The sequence below is a fragment of the Pagrus major genome, chromosome 21, assembly GCF_040436345.1.
Source record: "Pagrus major chromosome 21, Pma_NU_1.0".
In the NCBI taxonomy this organism is placed as follows: Eukaryota; Metazoa; Chordata; class Actinopteri; order Spariformes; family Sparidae; genus Pagrus; species Pagrus major.
In genome coordinates this window covers 30836358-30856379 of record NC_133235.1, presented here as the reverse complement: position 1 = coordinate 30856379, position 20022 = coordinate 30836358, and the positions used below count along the sequence as shown (strand labels likewise).

Below are 20022 nucleotides of genomic sequence, written 5' to 3'. Positions count from 1 at the left end.
CATAAAACCAGATTCATAAAATGACATGTAGTGTCAACTTGAAAAAAAAACAAAAACCTGATAATATTGTTTGTGAGGCTGGATTTGAACAAACACTGGACCAACATGGCCACACAACTGTCATTAACAGCAACTACCAATGATCACCAGCTTACAAATGGGATACTGCTTCTAATTGGCATATGCCACTGCTTACTGGCATATGCCACCTTTTACTGGCATATGCCACTGCTTGCTGATATGTCGCTTGATCAGGAGTGGTATGCCTTTGGTAAACAGGAAACCACTCCTGATATTGCCGAATATGTGGGTAAGCAGCAAGATACAAGTTATTATGGAGTGGTATGCCATTAACTAGCAGTGTTGGTGGAACACAGGCGGTATGATGAAGAATAAATAAAGGTGTGTAATGCGAGGTTTGAACTAGTGACCTAAGGTCTATATGTCCTGTGTATAGACCACTAGACCAACATGTGAACAGTAGATATAGTGGCAACAACCAATGCTAAACATCAGCTACATTCTGCATGTAATAGGCAAAGAAATGCATGGAGATGAGAGAGCAAGTAGTTTGGTTTCAAGCTAGTTGTGAACCCTTGATTGTAAGGTTCATAGTCAGTACCTTAACCACTACCCTATGAACTCTACTGGTCTTTCAACAGAGTTCTGAGGATAATATATTCAAACATCAAATATTCAGAAAACTGACAATTTACACATAAACAGCTGAAATCACAAAACCAGATTCATAAAATTACATGTAGTGTCAACTTGAAAAAAAAACAAAAACCGATAATATTGTTTGTGAGGCTGGATTTGAACAAACACTGGACCAACATGGCCACACAACTGTCATTAACAGCAACTACCAATGATCACCAGCTTACAAATGGGATACTGCTTCTAATTGGCATATGCCACTGCTTACTGGCATATGCCACCTTTTACTGGCATATGCCACTGCTTGCTGACATGTTGCTTGATCAGGAGTGGTATGCCTTTGGTAAACAGGAAACCACTCCTGATATTGCCGAATATGTGGGTAAGCAGCAAGATACAAGTTATTATGGAGTGGTATGCCATTAACTAGCAGTGTTGGTGGAACACAGGCGGCATGATGAAGAATAAATAAAGGTGTGTAATGTGAGGTTTGAACTAGTGACCTAAGGTCTATATGTCCTGTGTATAGACCACTAGACCAACATGTGAACAGTAGATATAGTGGCAACAACCAATGCTAAACATCAGCTACATTCTGCATGTAATAGGCAAAGAAATGCATGGAGATGAGAGAGTAAGTAGTTCGGTTTCAAGCTAGTCGTGAACCCATGATTGTAAGGTTCGTAGTCTGTACCTTAACCACTACCCTATGAACTCTACTGGTCTTTGTGGCTGCTTAACTAGCAGTGTTGGTGGAACACAGGTGGCATGATGAAGAATAAATAAATGTGTGCAATGTGGGGTTTGAACTATTGACCTAAGGTTTATATGTCCTGTGTATAGACCACTAGACTAACATTTGAACAGTAGACAAACTGGCAACCTCTGATGCTAAACATCAGCTACATTCCACATGTAATAGGCAAAGAAATAAATGCATTGAGATCAGAGAGTAATTTGGTTTCTAACTAGTCTTGAACCCATGATTGTAAGGTTCTTAGTCAGTACCTTAACCACTACCCTACAAACTTTACTAGTCTTTGTGGCTGTTGTTTGTTCTCATAACCATAATGAGCCTTATTCAATATTATTGAATCCAACAGAGTTCTGAGGAAAATAAAGCAGAATATCTTGAAATATTCAGAAAACTGACACATTTACAAATAAACAGCTGAAATCACAGCATCAGGTTTATAAAATGACATGTAGTGTCAACCTGAAAAAACAAAAACAAAAACCTGATAATGTTTGCAAAGCTGGATTTGAACAAACACTGGACCAACATGACCACACAACTATCATTGACAGCAACTAACAATGAACATCAGCTTACAAATGGGATACTGCTTCCAATTCACATACAGCGCTTCTTACTGGCATTAGGTGCTTCTTACTGGCATATGCCACCATTTACTGGCATATGCCGCTGCCTGCTGACATGTTGCTTGATCAGGAGTGATATGCCTTTGGTAAACAGGAACCCACTCCTGGTGGAGCAGAATATGTTGGTAAGCAGCAACTTGTTATGTAGTGGTATGCCATTAACTAGCAGTGTTGGTGGAACACAAGCGGCATGATAAAGAATAAATAAATGTGTGCAATGTGGGGTTTGTACTAGTGACCCAAGATCTATATGTCCTATGTATAGACCACTAGACTAACATGCAAATAGTAGGCAAAATGGCAACAACTGATGCTAAACATCAGCCACATTTTGCATGTAATAGGCAAATAAATGCATTAAGAGTATAGTACATTGACAGCAACTTACAATGAGCATCAGCTTACAAAAGGGGTACTGCTTCTAATTGGCATATGCCACTGCTTACTGGCATATGCCAACTTTTACTGGCATATGCCGCTTGAGTGGTTTGCTATTAGTAAAGAGGAAAACGCTCCTAATGGAGCAGAATATGTTGGTAAGCAGCAGCATGAATTAATTTCCATATTATTGAATCCAACAGAGTTCTGAGGAAAGTAATGCGGAAAATGTTCAAAAATTCACCAAACACATTTACACATAAACAGCTGAAATCACAAAACCAGGTTTATAAAATGACATGTGGTGTCAACCTGAAAAAAATAAATAAAAATTTGATAGTAATGTTTGCAAAGCTGGATTTGAAAACATGCTCTTTCTGTCAGCAGTCTGTGTATTGACCACTGGCCCAACATAAAAACACAACCATCACTGACAGCAGCTGACAATGAAAATAACCTGTCAAATGAGATACTGCTTCTAATTGGCGTATGCCACTGCTTACTGGCTTGATCTGGAGTGGTATGCAGTTGGTAAACATCACAACTTGCAAAAAGAAACCTGATAATAATGCTTGCAAGGGTAAATATGAACAGATGAACTTCCTGTCAGCAGTCTGTGCCTAGACCACTGGACCAACATGACAACACATACATCACCGACAGCAGCCGACAATGAACATCAGCTTACAAATGGGATGCCGCTTCTAAGTACCATATGGCAATTCGTACTGGCATATGCCGCTGCTTGCCGACATGTCGCTTGATCAGGAGTGGTATGCCTTTGGTAAATAGGAAACCACTCCTGATGGAGCAGAATATGTTGGTAAGCAGCAACATGGAACATATGATGAAGTGGCATACCATTTACTAGCAGTGTTGTGGAACACAGGCGGCATAATAAAGAATAAATATATTGGTGCAATTCTGGACTTGAACTAGTGACTTAAGGTCTATTTGTCCTGTGTATAGACCACTACACTAACATGCAAACAATACACACCAACTGATGCTAAACATCATTTACATTTAATTGGCAAAGAAAAACATTGAGATGAAAGATATATTTGGCTTCCAACTGGTCTTGAACCCATGATGGTCAGGTTTTTAGACATGACCTTAGTCAGTACCCTATCATCTCTACTGGTCTTTGAAGCTGTTGTTTGTTATCATAACCATAATGAACCGTATTCAATATTATTGAATCCACTAGAGTTCTTAGGAAAATAATGCAGAACATGTTCAAATATTCACCAAACTGACCCATTTACACATAAACAGCTGAAATAACAATATGAGGTTTATAAAATGACATGTAGTGTCAACCTGAAAAAACAAAAACAAAAAAAAAGATGATTACAATGCTAGAGTTGAACACATGACCTTCCTGTTAGCTGTCTATAAATTAATCCACTGGACCAACATGCCAACACAACTATCACTGACAGCAGCTCATAATGAACAGCTTACAAACGGGATGTCACTGAGGTATATGCCGCTTTTAACTGGCATAGGCTAGATTTGAACAATTGACATTCCTGTTACAGGTTCTGTTTTTACACCACTGGACCAACATGACAACACAAACTCATGACCATCACTATGGTGGTTACCCTAACAGGAGCCAGCTAATCCTAGCACTCATATTAACTTTGAGTACATAATTGGCAAAGACATAACTATAGAATTACTTTACTGTCACATCAAAGCATCACACAGATCTATGCCGTCTAAATGCACAAATCCTAACAACAGGTGGACGACAGAAACTTACACATTTTTTTATTCATGGCGTTATGTTGCGCTCACACTGTTATTAAAAGCAGAAGAATATACATTACATCATTAATTAGATTTGCATATTATCAGGGAGTGATATTTGTCAATAACATATGAAAACTGACGCTCAGGAATGATCAGCCTCACGTGTTTAAAACAGACCATGAAAAGAAAAATGTTTCTAATAAATGAAGAAAGTTGTTTATGGTCCTTTTGTTCTCCTGCAATCAGGCTGACACTCTTTAACTCACTGCTGAACCAGAAAACAAACTAAATATAAAAGCTGATGGTGACACACTTGAGTTTAATCTGTAATCTGTCTTCACTCCGTATGAAACTCCAGTCATGTTGTGACCTATCAGATCAGTCTGATCCGCTGCAGCGTCCAATCAATAACTAAGGGGGCGTGTCGGCCGGTAGAAGACTTCAGCTCTTGTGTGTCCTCGCTCCTCGATCCTCAGAGGTTGATCCTCGCTCCTTGTTCATCACTGCTCAGTCCTCAGAGGTCATTTAAAAGGGAAATAAACAGGCTTTCCAAAGGTATAAGATTTATTGCTTACCATTACTAAATATATATTGTGTTTTATTTCCAATTCCAAACTTTTTCTGTCACTTTTCTGACTCCTCACACAACATGAGGGTGCTGGGAGATGGTCTTTCAATACGGAGTGTTGGCAGGTCTGCATCAGGTTTGACACACACACACACACACACTGCTGTCTGTTTGTACATCCATTTTCACGTGTTGTTCATGAATCAAACAACAATAAAAATAATTTCACATGTTCCGGTTCAGCAACAAAGTTTTCTCATTCTGTCTTCATGCAGCTTCAGATTAAAGACACACTGACAACAAGACGTCTCATTGGACAGGACGGTTCATCTTTATTGTGATTGGCTGACAGTGGACATTCTCCTAAATAGCAATAACAAAAACATTTTCATTGATTAATATGTTTTATGAAAGGCAGAGAGCTGCAGCCGATCCAGACTTAGCTGCTGTGTTCAACGTGAAACCAGAATCTAGACCAACGGAGGTGAACTATTGGTCATCAACAGACACAGTGACGTCACTGCAGCAGCCTTTAACGTGAAGACCACTCCTATCATGCAACAGCCTAAAGGAGACCGTCCCTGTAGTGTTGTGATTGGCTTGTTAGTGAGTTCAGAAGTCAGTTTACATGATTCAGTCACATGAACAGGATGTTTTATTTTGCAAATCACACAAATTAAAGTTGATCTGCAGATTAAACAGATTACGTGTCGACTGATTCCCAGATTATTGATCAAATATTTAGATTAAGGTGTTTTGCTCTGATTTATCCCCTCAGCTCTTTGGTGCTGCAGCCAAAGTCGAGTTATAAAAAATCTGCAGAGAGCTGACTAACATCAAACGACAGGCTGATGGATTCATTTCCTGACTGCTCGTCAAATTGGAGCTTTTTTTTTGGCTGGTCCCAGATCTTTAATCTTCTCCTACATCTCATATTTGTTCAGTGATTCAAACAAGTTTTGGTGTTCTCCTTGATGAGTCAGAGTTTTTCTGACCGAGCTGAACCGTGAGCTGAACTCTGAACAGCTTTGCAGGTTTTTATAATTGACTTACATTTACATTTAGCAGACGCTTTTGTCCAAAGTGATTTACAGTCATTCATACACTGATGGCAGTGGCTACCATGCAAGGTGCCGACCAGCACATCAGGAACAGTTTGGGGTTCAGTATCTTGCCCAAGGACATGCAGACCAGTGGAATCGAACCAGCAACCTTCCGATAACAAAACACTGGCTCTACCCCTGAGCCCCAGCCGCCAACTTACAAAGGAAACACCTCCTACAGGAGACACTACATGTGAAAACAGTAAAATCATCTTAACTAACAGATATCAACAGCAGCTGATTTATCACATTAACACAAATATTTTTCTGATGTCCAGAGCAGAAATCTGAACCAAGATAAGCAACTTAACATTTATTTGGACATTTTCTTTAAAAGGATGTGTTATAGAAGCCAAAACATGAGCAGCGCATGAAAAACTGATGTTTTCATCTGGAGAGTCTCCACTTAAATCAACGTATTCAGATAAAGATAAACAGGGTCTATATTACTGACAACAGAAGGGTGTCAACAAATGGACAACAATCAAAGTTTTGATCAGGAACCACAAACTGCCAGTGCTGGGGACATGTTAAATTTGGTCTTTGAGTGTGTCAGAAGAGGTGGAGCTGATAACTAAACACATTTCAGACACATACTCTGGTTCCTTTGGGCAGAACTAATGACCGACTGACTTCAGATAGGATCTTTGGTCCTGAATGTTAAACCTCTCACTCATCTCTTGTATTTTAAAACTCTCTGGGACAAGACAAATGTTTTTTTTTTTAATTTTTCTTTACAAAATAAAAATGGAAAATTTCTGTCACGTCAGATTAGTATAAGAATACTGATCTCCTGTTTAAAACTATCAACGGTTTTAAAACCCAACATTTCCAATAGTTTGTTTTTGTAGTCCGCAAACTTAAAACTGTGAACACACTCACAGATCTGGAACTTTTCAAAGAAATTAATACATTTATAATTTATTACAAACGTTTAAGTCTACAGTGATAAGTGTTTGATATTAACAATTTTAGGTGAAGTACTTTGAGGTGTAGAAATAGTTCTGTTTCCCTCAGTATGGGGAAAGTTTGAGGACACAGGCTCAAGAAAACACACTTGAGTACCACCATTTGTCGTGTTGTGTCACAGTATCCTGAAAGTCTCCCAGTATTCCAAAAATATTGAATCACCTGAAAAATCATAGTAATTTGGATAAAAACTCGAGGATGTTCATTTACAGTTCTTAAAAGATGTCCACAAAAGCTTGGAATCTCCGGTATTCCTGAAGATTTTGTCAAAAATGGCACCATTGTTTTCTGGGGCAATCCCAGAATTTTACTCACAGATTATGAAGAGAATGAAACTGGAACTTCACCAGAACATGATGATATGTCACAACATAAATCCCCACAGAACGTCCTGAAGATCCTCAGGCAAATATTCCCATAGCGGTGGAGAATACCGACGAGTCTGTTTGGAATTCCTGCAAATTATTCAAACATTCTTTAAATTGTCCTCAAGAATTCCTCAAAAAAGTTTACTTCAAACCCCAGAATAATCTACAGTACTGAAATGTCACTCGAACACGTTCAGGTGGGTTCAGAACTCACCTGTCGGAACAAATGGAACAGCAAAAAGTCCTGAAAAATGTTTCCCTCAGTTTCACACCGACTTTTTTTTCTCCTGAATTTTTCCCCCCAAACTTGTCATTGTTTCACACATTTAAAAAAATGTTCCTTCTGACTTTTTGTTCACTTAGTTTCACAAGAGGAACAACAACAAAAGAAGATCCTGAAAAATATTTTTTAAATTAATTTGTAGAATAACTTTCAGACCAGAAGGTTTACAAATGACACGGTGAAGACGTGTTTTCAGGTTCTGTATCAGTTGTTTAATGTCTAAAATATCATCAGTTTACATGTGATTATTGTCTGTACACAGTCATTTACAGAAACATAAAGACATGAAGGACTCGAGAAGCTGCAGAGGGAAGATTCATGCTGAAGAGCTTGAAGGAAAACTTGAGAGAAGACGATGAAAACTGTAAAACTTCATAATCCAAACGTCTCCGATTACAAACAGAACTTTGGAATTTTAAATGTTTCCTCATTAGATAAAAACAGAAAGGTTAGTTTTCCTTCAAATGTTTCTAATCACATTATTACCTAAATCTTTGTCTCAGTCGATGTTTCAGAGTTGAGGAATCTGAAAACTGATGAAAGTTTGTGAATCTTCCCTTTAAACTCTGGAGCTTCTTCAGCAGCAACAGGTGAACAGAGTTAAAGGACAGCAGCTGAGAGCTCGACGCGCTGCAGCTTCAGAAACACATTCAGCTACGACTCAACAAGAACATCGTCTCGTCCTGACAACACTGAACTCACTTTAGACACAGATTAAATACACCGCACTCCGTCAGCTCCAGTTTTACTGCTGGTTCCTGTTGGTTTGACGGTTTTGAATGTTTCTGTATCTGCAGCATCTTTCTTCATGTTGTACTGTTTAATATCTTTGCAGTTTCGTTACTGATGACTGATGCTGTCGGTGTTTCCTTCAGCTTCTCAACGTCGAGCTCTCAGCAGCCGAGTGAAAAACTCAGTTCAGTTTTTCAGGTTTTTAAATGAATCTTTGGTTAGAAAACCAAACGATTACCAGACTGAAGAGTTCCATAAAAATACTGAATAAATACTGATTAAGTACATTTTATATTTCTGAGTAGTTCTGATATGAAGGTTAAAATGTGACCTTTAATATTTGATGCTGTATAAATATATTTCCTGTTGTTTGTGTGTTCTGTGCATCGAGCAGAGAAACTGCTGTCAGATCAAACTGAAGCCAGAAGATTCACCTGAGAGCCAACGACAGGAAGGAAGTGAGCAAACAGACCGCCAGAATAAAACAACAAACTGTCACAGGATGACTGACGGAACGCAAACCAACAAAACAGTCAGACAGTTTGTCTCCATCGAGCTCAAACACCTGAGAGCAGGTAGCAACAGAAGAATGAACAGGTGAGTTTAACAGTGTGGAGCGGTCACATGATCAGACCTCTGATCGCCAGCGGAGACCAGTTATGGCTTTAAAAGTTTAAAGGGACGAAAGTTTCAACAAACTGGAGAGAAAAAGATGATTTCAGTTTTTACTTCAGTGTATTTCAGAGTACTTCAGTGTACTTCAGTATATTTCAGAGTACTTCAGGGTATTTCAGAGTACTTCAGTGTACTTCAGTATATTTCAGAGTACTTCAGTGTATTTCAGAGTACTTCAGTGTATTTCAGAGTACTTCAGTGTACTTCAGTATATTTCAGTGTACTTCAGTATATTTCAGAGTACTTCAGTGTATTTCAGAGTACTTCAGAGTACTTCAGTGTATTTCAGAGTACTTCAGTGTATTTCAGAGTACTTCAGTGTACTTCAGTATATTTCAGTGTACTTCAGTATATTTCAGAGTACTTCAGTGTATTTCAGAGTACTTCAGTGTATTTCAGAGTACTTCAGGTGAGGTGACAAACTGCAGGTTTGAATCTGAGCAGTCTGTTGAGTCAGTGTTTCATCTTTACAGTCGCAGCAGACAGAACTCTTCATCATCATCACTGAGCTCATTTCTCATCCAAAACCAAAACATTTATTCTCTACTGTATCAGTTATTGTTCAAGTTTTTAATATGTGTGATATTAAAACTGAGATTTGAGAGGTTAAGTTACAATAAAATTGAATGTTTGAAATAACTGTGATATAATATAATATAATAAAATGCAGTTTAATGTATAGATCAAAGTTTAAAGGTGGCATTTGTAAGAAATGGCCAGAAGTCAAAGGTAGCTCTAAACTGTAGAGGGCAGCACAACTGCTAACTGCTGCTTACTACACTCTTTGCAATTAGCTGCCGTTAGCAAGTAGCTCAGTTAGCCGTGGAGCCGACAGCTTCAAATCAAACACGGTGTGGGCAATGAGCAGGTGAAGCATTTCATACGTTGGTTAAATAATCAGAGTCATCAGCTGCTTCTGTTTCTTTTCTACGTGGGCTACGAGGCAGAGCTGCAGCTACACTTCAGTTTTCAGAGTGAATATAAAGAGATTTAAGATGCAGGAAGCTTCCTGTTTCCTCTCAGGTCAGACTGAAGGAGGCTGAACAGGTGAGTGTCGGCGTGTTGGAGGTCAGTGTAGAGACGAGCAGCAGGTTTAACAGCTAAACTTCAAAAATTACTGAAACCAATCATGATGATAGAGAAGCCCTGAGGGAGGAGAGGGAGCACATTCTGTCTGCTGATCTGTTTTCTCAGTCTGATCTAAATTAATTTCTCTCCTGTTTGTGACTGAGAACTGGCGGAAAAAATATTTTGCAGGATAATCTTCCTTCAATTTCTTTCATGTGTGAAACTGACTGAAAAAAAGAGTTTGGGCTTTTTTTTTCTAATACTCATTTTGACCACAAGAGGCTGCAGTGCTCCACAGCCTCATGTTCTCAACAGGACTGAAGGTCTCCATGTTTTCATCCAGAGGAGTTTTCATTTGTCTGTGCACGCTGAACACAACACACATCTACTTGTGTTAGCAGGTTTCATACGTGCAAAAAAAATAAAATCAGAATAATTCTCCTGGAAAACACATGAAAAAGAAAATTCCTCCAGAGAAAATCAAATTGTTCTGAATTTTTGTTCTGCTTGTTTTCACACACGAGTAAAATAATCCTGAAAAAAAATCTCCTGGAATTAAAAAAAATGCACGTGGTTTCACACATGATAAAACATAAAAAATTAATTGTCATGAAATATTTTTTCTCGTGTTTTCACAAATCCAAAAAATGTAATTAGAAAGATTATCCTGATTATCCGATCCTTTTCTCAAAAAGTTCTCTGGTCATAAACACGGGACAGAAAACAGTGTAGATCAGACTTAGAAAATAGATCGATAGAAAATAAAAACATTTCCTAACTGGCCCCTCAGGGCCTCCGTACGATGATGATAAAAGTCAGATTCAAACTTTGGTTGCGATGTGATCAGCTGTCACATTCAGCACAACAACAGAGTCAGTGATCCTCAGAGTCTGTAAATCTTTACAGCGCCACTTACGTCATCTTTATTAACTCTTTTGGTGTGTGTGTGTGTGTGTGTGTGTGTGTGCGTGTGTGCATGTGTCTGTTCTGTGTATTGTAAGATTTGTATAGGCTGCATGCACTGGTTCTTTGTATAGTTGCACAGACTTTCTGCACTTGTCCTTTAATCATGTTGTCGCTTATGTATAGAGCACATTGTGTTACATTGATTTGTATGAAATGTGTTATAGAAATAAAGTTTGATTTGATTTGATTTGATTCTTTTACGTTTCTTATCACATGTACGCAGATGACACTCTTTAGCTCTGGACAGTCGGCAGGCTGCTGATGCTGTTTGAGACAGTCACAGGATCTCGGGTGTCTCATTCACTAAATAATTCCAGTTGCTTCTGCTTTCTTTAGTCGTTGTTGAGCTGATGTCACTAAAACACTTCCTGAAGATGTTTCACATTAAAAGCCTACCAGGAAAGAGGAGAGTTACACCCTTGCAGTTTTGGAAGACTTTTAATGTGAAACATTTTATGCAGGAAGTGATTAAAAACAGAGATTCATTGAGTGTTTCTGACTCTGTTGTTGTGTAAATGAACATTATGCTGAGTTAGTCATGACGACAGGTGAACATGGAGGAGGAGCAGATTAAAACAGAAGCTTTGTATTAAAATATGTAGACATAAATAAAGAGAGATCTTTAAAGAGTAACTTCCTCCAGAGTCTCATTCTGCTGACCCCTGGTTGTCACAGTGATGTACTGCAGGTGTGTCAGCACGCTGTGACATCACATGTGGGTGTGGTTAAAGTTACTCTTTAAATTAAGACTTTATGAAGTCAGATTCTTGACGGCTGTAAGGCCGAATATTTAAAGTGAGGACACCGTCCTGAGGACGGATTCTAAACGTGTTCTGACAGGAAGCTACAGGGTTGTGCTGTTTATATTGCCAAGGACTTCACATCATCGTCTCTTTGGTTTCGGTCCGCCCGTCTCCGTCTCTGGGAGACATTCCTCTGAACCAAACCCCATCAGACCGCCTTCAGTCCAGCCAGGAGACCCTGACCGCCGTCACACGTCGCCCACATCGAAGGCCCTCATCAGCAGGTCCAGGTCTCCAACGTTGGCGGCCTGGAACAGCTCGGGTCGGTCCATCATGGAGATGGCGATCCGCAGGGCGGCCCAGATGTTGGCCGACATCTGCTGGTGGCTGCAGCGCTGACTCCGCCTCTGCTGGTTCAGAGCCGTCAGGAAGTTACTGACCGCCTCCCTGCAGGAGCAGAACAGGAGGTGAGATCTACGGTCGACAATCTGAAGTCGTCTGAGTTAGTTCACTCAGACCCATTTCACACAGCCGGGTGTTTAACAGGAAGTATCTGACGTTCAAAAAACGTTCTGCAGGAGAATCTTCCTTCATTTTCTTTCATGAGTGAAACTGAGTGAAAAAAGTTTTGGCAGGAGGATTTTTTTTTCTTTCTAAAACTCATTTTGACCACAAGAGGCTGCAGAGCTGAGCAGAGTTTTAATTTGTCTGTGCACACTGAACACAACACACATCTACTGTGTGTTAGCAGGTTTCACATGTGGAGCCCGGATATTTATTCACTCAACACAAATTCTTCTGGAATTTTTGGAATAATTTGAGGAGGAAAGATTTTGTCATGTGGGAAAAAATCAGGACAATTTTCATCCCATGTCCAAAAGAAGTTTGTTAAAAATTTGCCTCCTGATTTTTTCCCTCTCGATGTCACGTGAATAAACAAAAAATAAAAATAAAAAATTTCCTCCTAAAAATGTTTTCGACCGCTCACTTTCACACAAAACAAATCTCGTGAATCAGATTTGGTGGACCTCATATTTTATATTCATATTTCACTGGCTGGATGAGACACGCCTCTTTACACTGGATGTTAGTGCTTCCTCTATTTTGTGAACAATGTGATGATGAAATAACAAGAGGCGACCTGCTGATTAAAGGGGGACATGTTTTCTGCTGTATATCGGGTGTCATGGTCACGCCCCCGGTGTCACCTGTGAGCTCCCAGGTTGATGCAGCTGATCCCCAGGTTGTATCTGGACCGGATGAATCCGGGCTGCAGCTCCAGAGCTCTGGTGTACGCCTCCACCGCCTCCTCGCTGCGGTCCCCGTTCGCCAACGTGGCGCCCAGACGGTTCCACAGCAGGTAGTCCTGAACACGCAGCCATGACATCATCATACAGACGTGACATCATCATACAGCCATTACATCATCGGTGGTTCACAGTCCAACCACCTGCTGATCAAACATGGTTTTGTCTGACTCACAGACCTGAGTGTGTGTGTGTGTGTGTGTGTGTGTGTGTGTGTGTGTGTATGTGTGTGCGTGTGTGAGTGTGTGTGTGCGTGTGTGTGTGTGTTACCTGTGGTCTGACGGACAGCGCTGCAGTAAACGCCTCCACAGCCTTGTTGAAGTCGGAGCTCAGGTTGAAGAGGACTCCCAGTCCGGTCTGCAGGTCCGGATCCACACAGTCCACGTTCAGCAGAGCAGCATCCTGAAAGAGAAGCAGCACGTCCTGCAGCTCACACCTGCACACACACACACACACACACACAGACACACACACATACATACACACATACACACAGACACACACACACACACACACAGAAGGGTTTAATAAATGTTGGACTGCTCCTTTAATCATTAAACATGTGTGTGGGTACCTGACAGGTGTGTGTGGGTACCTGACAGGTGTGTGTGGGTACCTGGCAGGTGTGTGTGGGTACCTGGCAGGCGTGTGTGGGTACCTGACAGGTGTGTGTGGGTACCTGGCAGGTGTGTGTGGGTACCTGGCAGGCGTGAGGTGTGTGTGGGTACCTGGCAGGTGTGTGTGGGTACCTGGCAGGTGTGTGTGGGTACCTGGCAGGTGTGTGTGGGTACCTGGCAGGTGTGTGTGGGTACCTGGCAGGCGTGTGCGGCCCCCTGCGCGGCGTGGCCGGGGAGCCCTGTAGCGGGCTCCTGTGGTCCAGGATCAGGTGTTTGTATCGGGGGTTGTGGCAGATCCAGCGGCGGAGAGCGTCGCAGGCTTCCCGCTGCATGCTGCTGTTGGTGAAGCTGACGGCGAGCGCCATGAGGGCCGGCAGGTTGTTGGGGCGGAGCTCCAGACACCTGCAGCAGGTGACACGGGTCAGCTTGTGTTAGCATGTATGTGCCATCTGTACAAACGAGGAGACGTTAACACGTCTGTTCCAACAGTTTGTTCTTTAGGTTTTTAATCTTGTTACGTTTGACCGGACAGGAAGTTGAGGATCCCTGACCATGTTTCAGCTCTGTTGGTCTGTAACAGTGTTCATTCAGCAATCAGAGGCTTTGACCCGCCCCTGATGGATCAGGCAGATTTATTTCACTACAGTTACACGAAGGATACATGAAAGTATAAATGGATAATTAAATATATGAATAAGTGAATAAATATGCAAAAACATCATCTATACACTTAATGTCTCAACTATTTTGCGCCTATTTTATTGATGGTGACAATTAGGCGTTAAAATACACAATTATTCATTCAAGCATTTTGTTATATAACTATATATGTATAAAGTATTTAATTCTTTATTTATTTAGATATTAATTTATTTAGTTTCAGCCCTCATAAACCTCCACAGTCACTCTATGGACAATGAACATCTACATAAATAAATAAATACATCAAGGTGAATGAAATTCTACATAAATGAATAAGTAAATAAATAAACTAAACGAACGACGAATACAAACATGCTTTTTAATATAAATAATACATTATTTTTTATTGTCAAATAAATAAATACACAAATTAATTGACCATCTTCTGATATGTATGATATAAATATAATTAATGATTTATTAACTTATATAAGGATTGTATTATTATTATTATTATTATTATTATTATTATTATTATCATATTCATATATTCAGCTATGGTTCTAGTTGTGACATCACAACCTTACAGAAGTCCTGACAGCTCGTTAAAAGACAAGTGAAGGAACTTGGAGCAGCTTTATACTCAGAAAGACTTTCTACAGTCTGGGTCCTTTAAACTGCGGCTCAGTTTAAGTTCAGGTGAACTGGACGACAGGTGGAGTCTGACCTCTGCAGCGACACGATGGCGGCCTGTTCGTTCTCGTTCTCAGCCTGAGTCATTCCTAAAAGCTGCCAGGCCTGAAAACACACGAAGAAGAGTCGTTTCAACAATAGGGCCGACATCGGCCCGACAGACACATTTAAACATTACTCAGATGATCGTTTGTTTGGTCCGACCTGTAGAAGACATGTATGAACTCATGAACAGGTGTGGCAGTCACCTCAGAGTCCTGCGGGTCCTGTAAGATGGCGGCCTCCAGCAGCAGCACGGCAGCGTTCAGGTCTCCCTCCCGAGCTTTCTCCTGACCTTCAGCGAAGGCGTTGGGCCACTCTCTGTACGGGTTGTTGGTGTTGAAGTAGTAACCCTGCATCAGACAAACACCAGCTCGTTATTACCTGCAGACACCAGACCACTCAACAGACTTCACAGGTCATTATTTTAGAGGCTCGGTCCTCCTCTTTGATTTCATCAGGCCAGGTTACACAAACCCATACAATTAGTATAATAAACCAATCTGCCAGTTATTCATCTCAATTAAATTATTAACTGTCCGGTTTATAAGACATCAGAAAACGTAAAGACATCAAGATTATAAATATCTTGTTTTGTCCGACCGAACGTCAAAAACCCAAAGACGTCCAGTTTACTGCAGAGACCAAGGAAAGCAGCAAGTCTCCACATCTGAAGCTGAAATATTACAATAATGGAGTCAACAATAATCCATTATTATAATATTTTATGTCCATTAACAAATCAAATAAGTGACTAATCGTTTCAGCTCTAAAATTATTATTACGCAGACGATTCCCAAATTTACTGTTTAAAGTTTAATGAACATCAGTGACTGAACGTCCTTCAGATCAACAGACAAACGTTTAAATAATCTTCTTTCCATCTCAACTCTGAAAATTAAAAAACCAGGTCAGTCAGTCAGAGTTCAACAATCACATCAAATCAGTGCACTCTGCAACAGAAAGAACCCGGTGCTTCGTGTCTGGTTTTCATTTAGAGAAACTTTAACATCCAGCTGGTTCGTCCAGCGAACTCTTTTTTAAGCTGCAGTGCCACATCACAACCACCAACGCCTCATACATCTGATTATAATCTCTGTTAAATCCTTTTATTATCTGAAAACTGGACCGGAAATAATATTTTTCACCTAAATAAGATGTTAGAAATACTTACACAGACTCTGTCGTCTGAGAGTTACCTGCCATGTTTGAGCTGAATGTAATGAATGTTGAGTTACGTTTGAAAATCTATCTGCTAAAATTGTTGTAACAAGCGACACTACAGTCTGTGTGGTCCTCACCTTTCTTTTAACAGTAATAATAGAAGAGTTGTTTGTGGAGGCCATACGATTAATTAATATTTGTAGATGGACTACTGACCGCTCGAAGCGCTTCACAACACCTGACACATTCACACACTGATGGCAGAGGCTGCCATGCGAGGTGCCAGCTGCTCATCAGGAGCAGTTTGGGATTCAGTTTCTTGCTCAAGGACACTTTGACATGTAGCTGGGGGAGCCGAGGATTCGAACCAGCAACCTTCCCATTACTAGACAAGCCGCTCTACCTCCTGAGCTTCAGCTGCCTATTTCTTTAAGGTTTTGTAAAACTCATTTGTGTGTCAGTTGCTCCCTGGACTTTTATCCGTGTTCTCCGTGTAGCTGCCAACATTATCTGAACCTTCACGACGGCACCAGAACAAAGGTTCACTTCGGACCGCTCCAGTGGACGTTACGCACCACACTACAGAATATCCCGCCTGTTTACATTCTGCTTTATTTTATGTTTTATTTGAAATGATGATATAATTTACACTTGAATAGTTTAATAAATCAGCAATATTAAATATTCTTCAGATTTACTGAAGTGTATGTTTTATTTAAATATAGGTCCAGTAGACAGATGAGTTTTCAGTCACAGAAGAAAATGTTGTTTTTATCCGTCTGGTTTTCAGAGAATAAAAACATTTAACATTTATTCATGAGTCACTTTTTACAGCGGACAAACACATGACTCCATATTTGACTTATTTAAGTGTAAAAACAATATTAAATTGTGATTTTGTGATTGAATAATTCATGCATGAAAGGGTTATGAACACATAACATAAAATATATATTATATTATTATACAAACAATTTAAATTGTCTTTATATTTGATTCTGTTTTTGACTTCCTCTTACATAAGATCCATTTTGAAAACAATGATCTCCGTGTTTTCTCTCCTGGTGCATCACAATAATTAACAACAATCTGATTTGATTCTTAGAGAATCTACGTCTATAATCTGAGCTGCAGATGTTGTCAGTGACGTCCACACTCTGCCTCTTCTGTGAGTTTATCATGTGTTTTTTGTTATTATCTCAATATTTTGTGAAATCATTAAAGCTCCTCTGAAGTCAGGAACACTGACAGCGCCCCCCGCTGGCTGAATCACACGCAGCTCGATGCTTCAGTATTTCACTGAGCACAAACAGAATAAAGCTCGGCTGTGGCAGGAGCCATATGTTCCCCCGACAGCTCAAGGACAAAACACTCAACTCAGAGATCACGTGACGCTCACACAGGTCACATGACCGTGAAATATGAGCGCAGAGGCGACGCACAGCTGGAGAACAGGGCCGAGGTGACTTTACTCTGCAGCCCTCAGTGTTCTCTGTGTTTCATCACTGGAGACTCGGCAGGAAGTGACCGACAGAATAATTCTGTCTGAAGCAACAAAAACACCTTCGGTCGCCTCCAAATCCTCCAACTGTCTGAAACTACCAGAAGAAACGATGATGAATGAAAGGAGAGAAGCAGAAGAAAGACGTGATGTGTTCGACACATGTGAACAGATGTTTGATAACCTGCTGACATCACCTCCGTCACCACGGTGATGTAACACCTGAGCGGAGGAGGGATTACTGCGGGATTACTGACGAGCTGATCTCAGGTCAGAGGATTAAATCTACAGATTAATGCTGACAAACATCCATCTCAGTAATAATCTGCCATTATTAAAAACTGCCCCTCGTCCGGGGCCACACACTTCTTCCTCTGGGAACATCCAAGACTTCTGTGAGGGAGAGGTGCATCATGGGAGAAGTGAAAGTTACAAATAATGGAGGACAGACAGGAAGTGAAGTGTCAAAAGGAGGTGATTTATAGAAGATCGCCCAGACACGTCTCAGATTTCAAGCAGAGGCACAAGAACAGCTTTGTGGACGATTCACAGAACAGAGATACAGACACGGTCACAGTGTGGAGGGTCAGAGGTCACCAGGAGTTTTACCTTCTCAGCAGGTGAGACGGTGGGCGGGATCGGACCCTGATCCTCAGACTCCTCCAGCCAGTTCCTCCGAGCCAGCTCCTCCCACTCGGCCTGCATCTTGTCCCAGAACTCTGTGTCCGACTGAAACACAACAGACATTCAGCCTACATCTCCCATAATGCAGCTGGATAGTGTCGTTCATCAGAGCCTGTCTGCTGGTAAACAACCACTTCTGTCTCAACTAATTTAACCTGCCGAGTGTTTGATTGAGTTTCTTCATCAGTGTAAAGCTCTGTGATCGGCTGTCTGTTGGTGAAATGAACCCTGGGAGTTGTAGTTTTTCTTTTCATCTCTACAGGCTTCTTGTAGCTTTGACTTTTATCAAAGAATCAGAATCAGATATTTTCTGTCATAGTTGTTCATCTTTTGTTTCATGTTGATCACAGTCACTTCACAGCTACATTACCCTGCGTCTGATGTCACTTCCTGCTCTGTATGAGACAAACCCGTCCATCACTGAGACAAACAGACGCCATGTTTCTACTCAAAGACAGAAAGAAGTTCATGTAGAACATTTGCTGAATTTACAAGAAGGAACAAATAAGTCAGAATCAGTCAGAGACAGAGTTTCACACAGTTTATAAAGTGTCTCCAACTCAACATTAAAATCACTACATTTGTTGAGGGAGCCTGGTGATCTCTTCTCCAGCTGTCAGACTGGTGTCTCTCCTCTGAGTGCAGCTGTATAATGCAGGAACACATAAATAGTGGATCAGGGAAACGCTCTCCGTCCTCTTCACCTCTACTTCACCTCCTCCACACAGACTGATCAGGCTTTCAGCTCACAGTCATGTTCCCTGTTGTTCCTGTTTCCTGTTGAGAATATAAAAGCTTCTTATAAAATTCAGACTGCAGGTTTTTGGACACAAAGGCTGTCAGAACCAATCAGCTTCAGACAGGAAACAAAGCAGCAGTCAGACAGTCTGCGGACCGGGCCTGTCAGGTCCCTGGGTCAGAACCCAGCCTTTAAAATGTGATTCTTTTAGTTAGAGCTGGTGAGATCTACAGTTTTACAAATGGAGCTGAAATCCAAACTGCAGTAACATCCCTCTCTGGTCAGACTTCAGTAAGCAGAGCTCTGATTCGCTGCTGTATGATACAAACAATAACTATGTTCTTTTATCATAAACCGTTTCAAACAGTCGACCGTCTCTCCTCCAACACTGTCAGTCAGAGGGCAGAACTAAATTCAGAATCTGTCAGCTGTGATGAAGAGGAGCTTTTAATCAGCAGCTCATCAATCAGAGGAGACGCTGTGATTGGTTCACTGAGCCGAGCTGATGGGATTGAAGCGCAGAACGACACGAACTCATCGACACGAGAGCCTCGAACTGAAAGTCTGCTTTAATCACCGAGTGGGGAGTTCACTTCAGACTGAATCAGACCTTCATCATCTTCATCATCATCATCATCTTCATCATCATCATCATCACCTTCATCTTCATATTCATCATCATCATCATCACCGTCATCATCATCATCACCGTCATCATCACCGTCATCATCACCTTCATCTTCATATTCATCATGATGAAGGACACATTTGGAATTTGGAGCTAAAATCTTTTTCCATCCATTGAACCAGTAACACAACATCACCAGACTCCGTTAACAAATGTAGTGATTTTAAGAGTTGTTGAGTTAAAACAAACTTTATAACGTAGTGAAACTCTGTCTCTGACAGACTCTGAATCATTGTCTCCTTCTTGTAAATTCAGCATTAAATGAAAACATGAAGTTGTTTGTCTCCTTGT

The 20022-nt window shown here is 40.7% G+C and overlaps 1 protein-coding gene across 1 annotated transcript in view; it reads right to left on the bottom strand.

The window, feature by feature from the left end:
- Positions 1–9188: 9188 nt before the first annotated feature.
- pex5lb (peroxisomal biogenesis factor 5-like b) overlaps positions 9189–20022 on the bottom strand; it is a 40404-nt gene continuing 29570 nt past the window's right edge. The window contains 7 exon segments of the mRNA XM_073492132.1: positions 9189–12104; positions 12866–13023; positions 13235–13400; positions 13777–13983; positions 14951–15021; positions 15165–15308; positions 18230–18349. Of these exon segments, the coding sequence (XP_073348233.1) occupies positions 11906–12104; positions 12866–13023; positions 13235–13400; positions 13777–13983; positions 14951–15021; positions 15165–15308; positions 18230–18349 (1065 nt within the window). The 3' untranslated portion in view covers positions 9189–11905.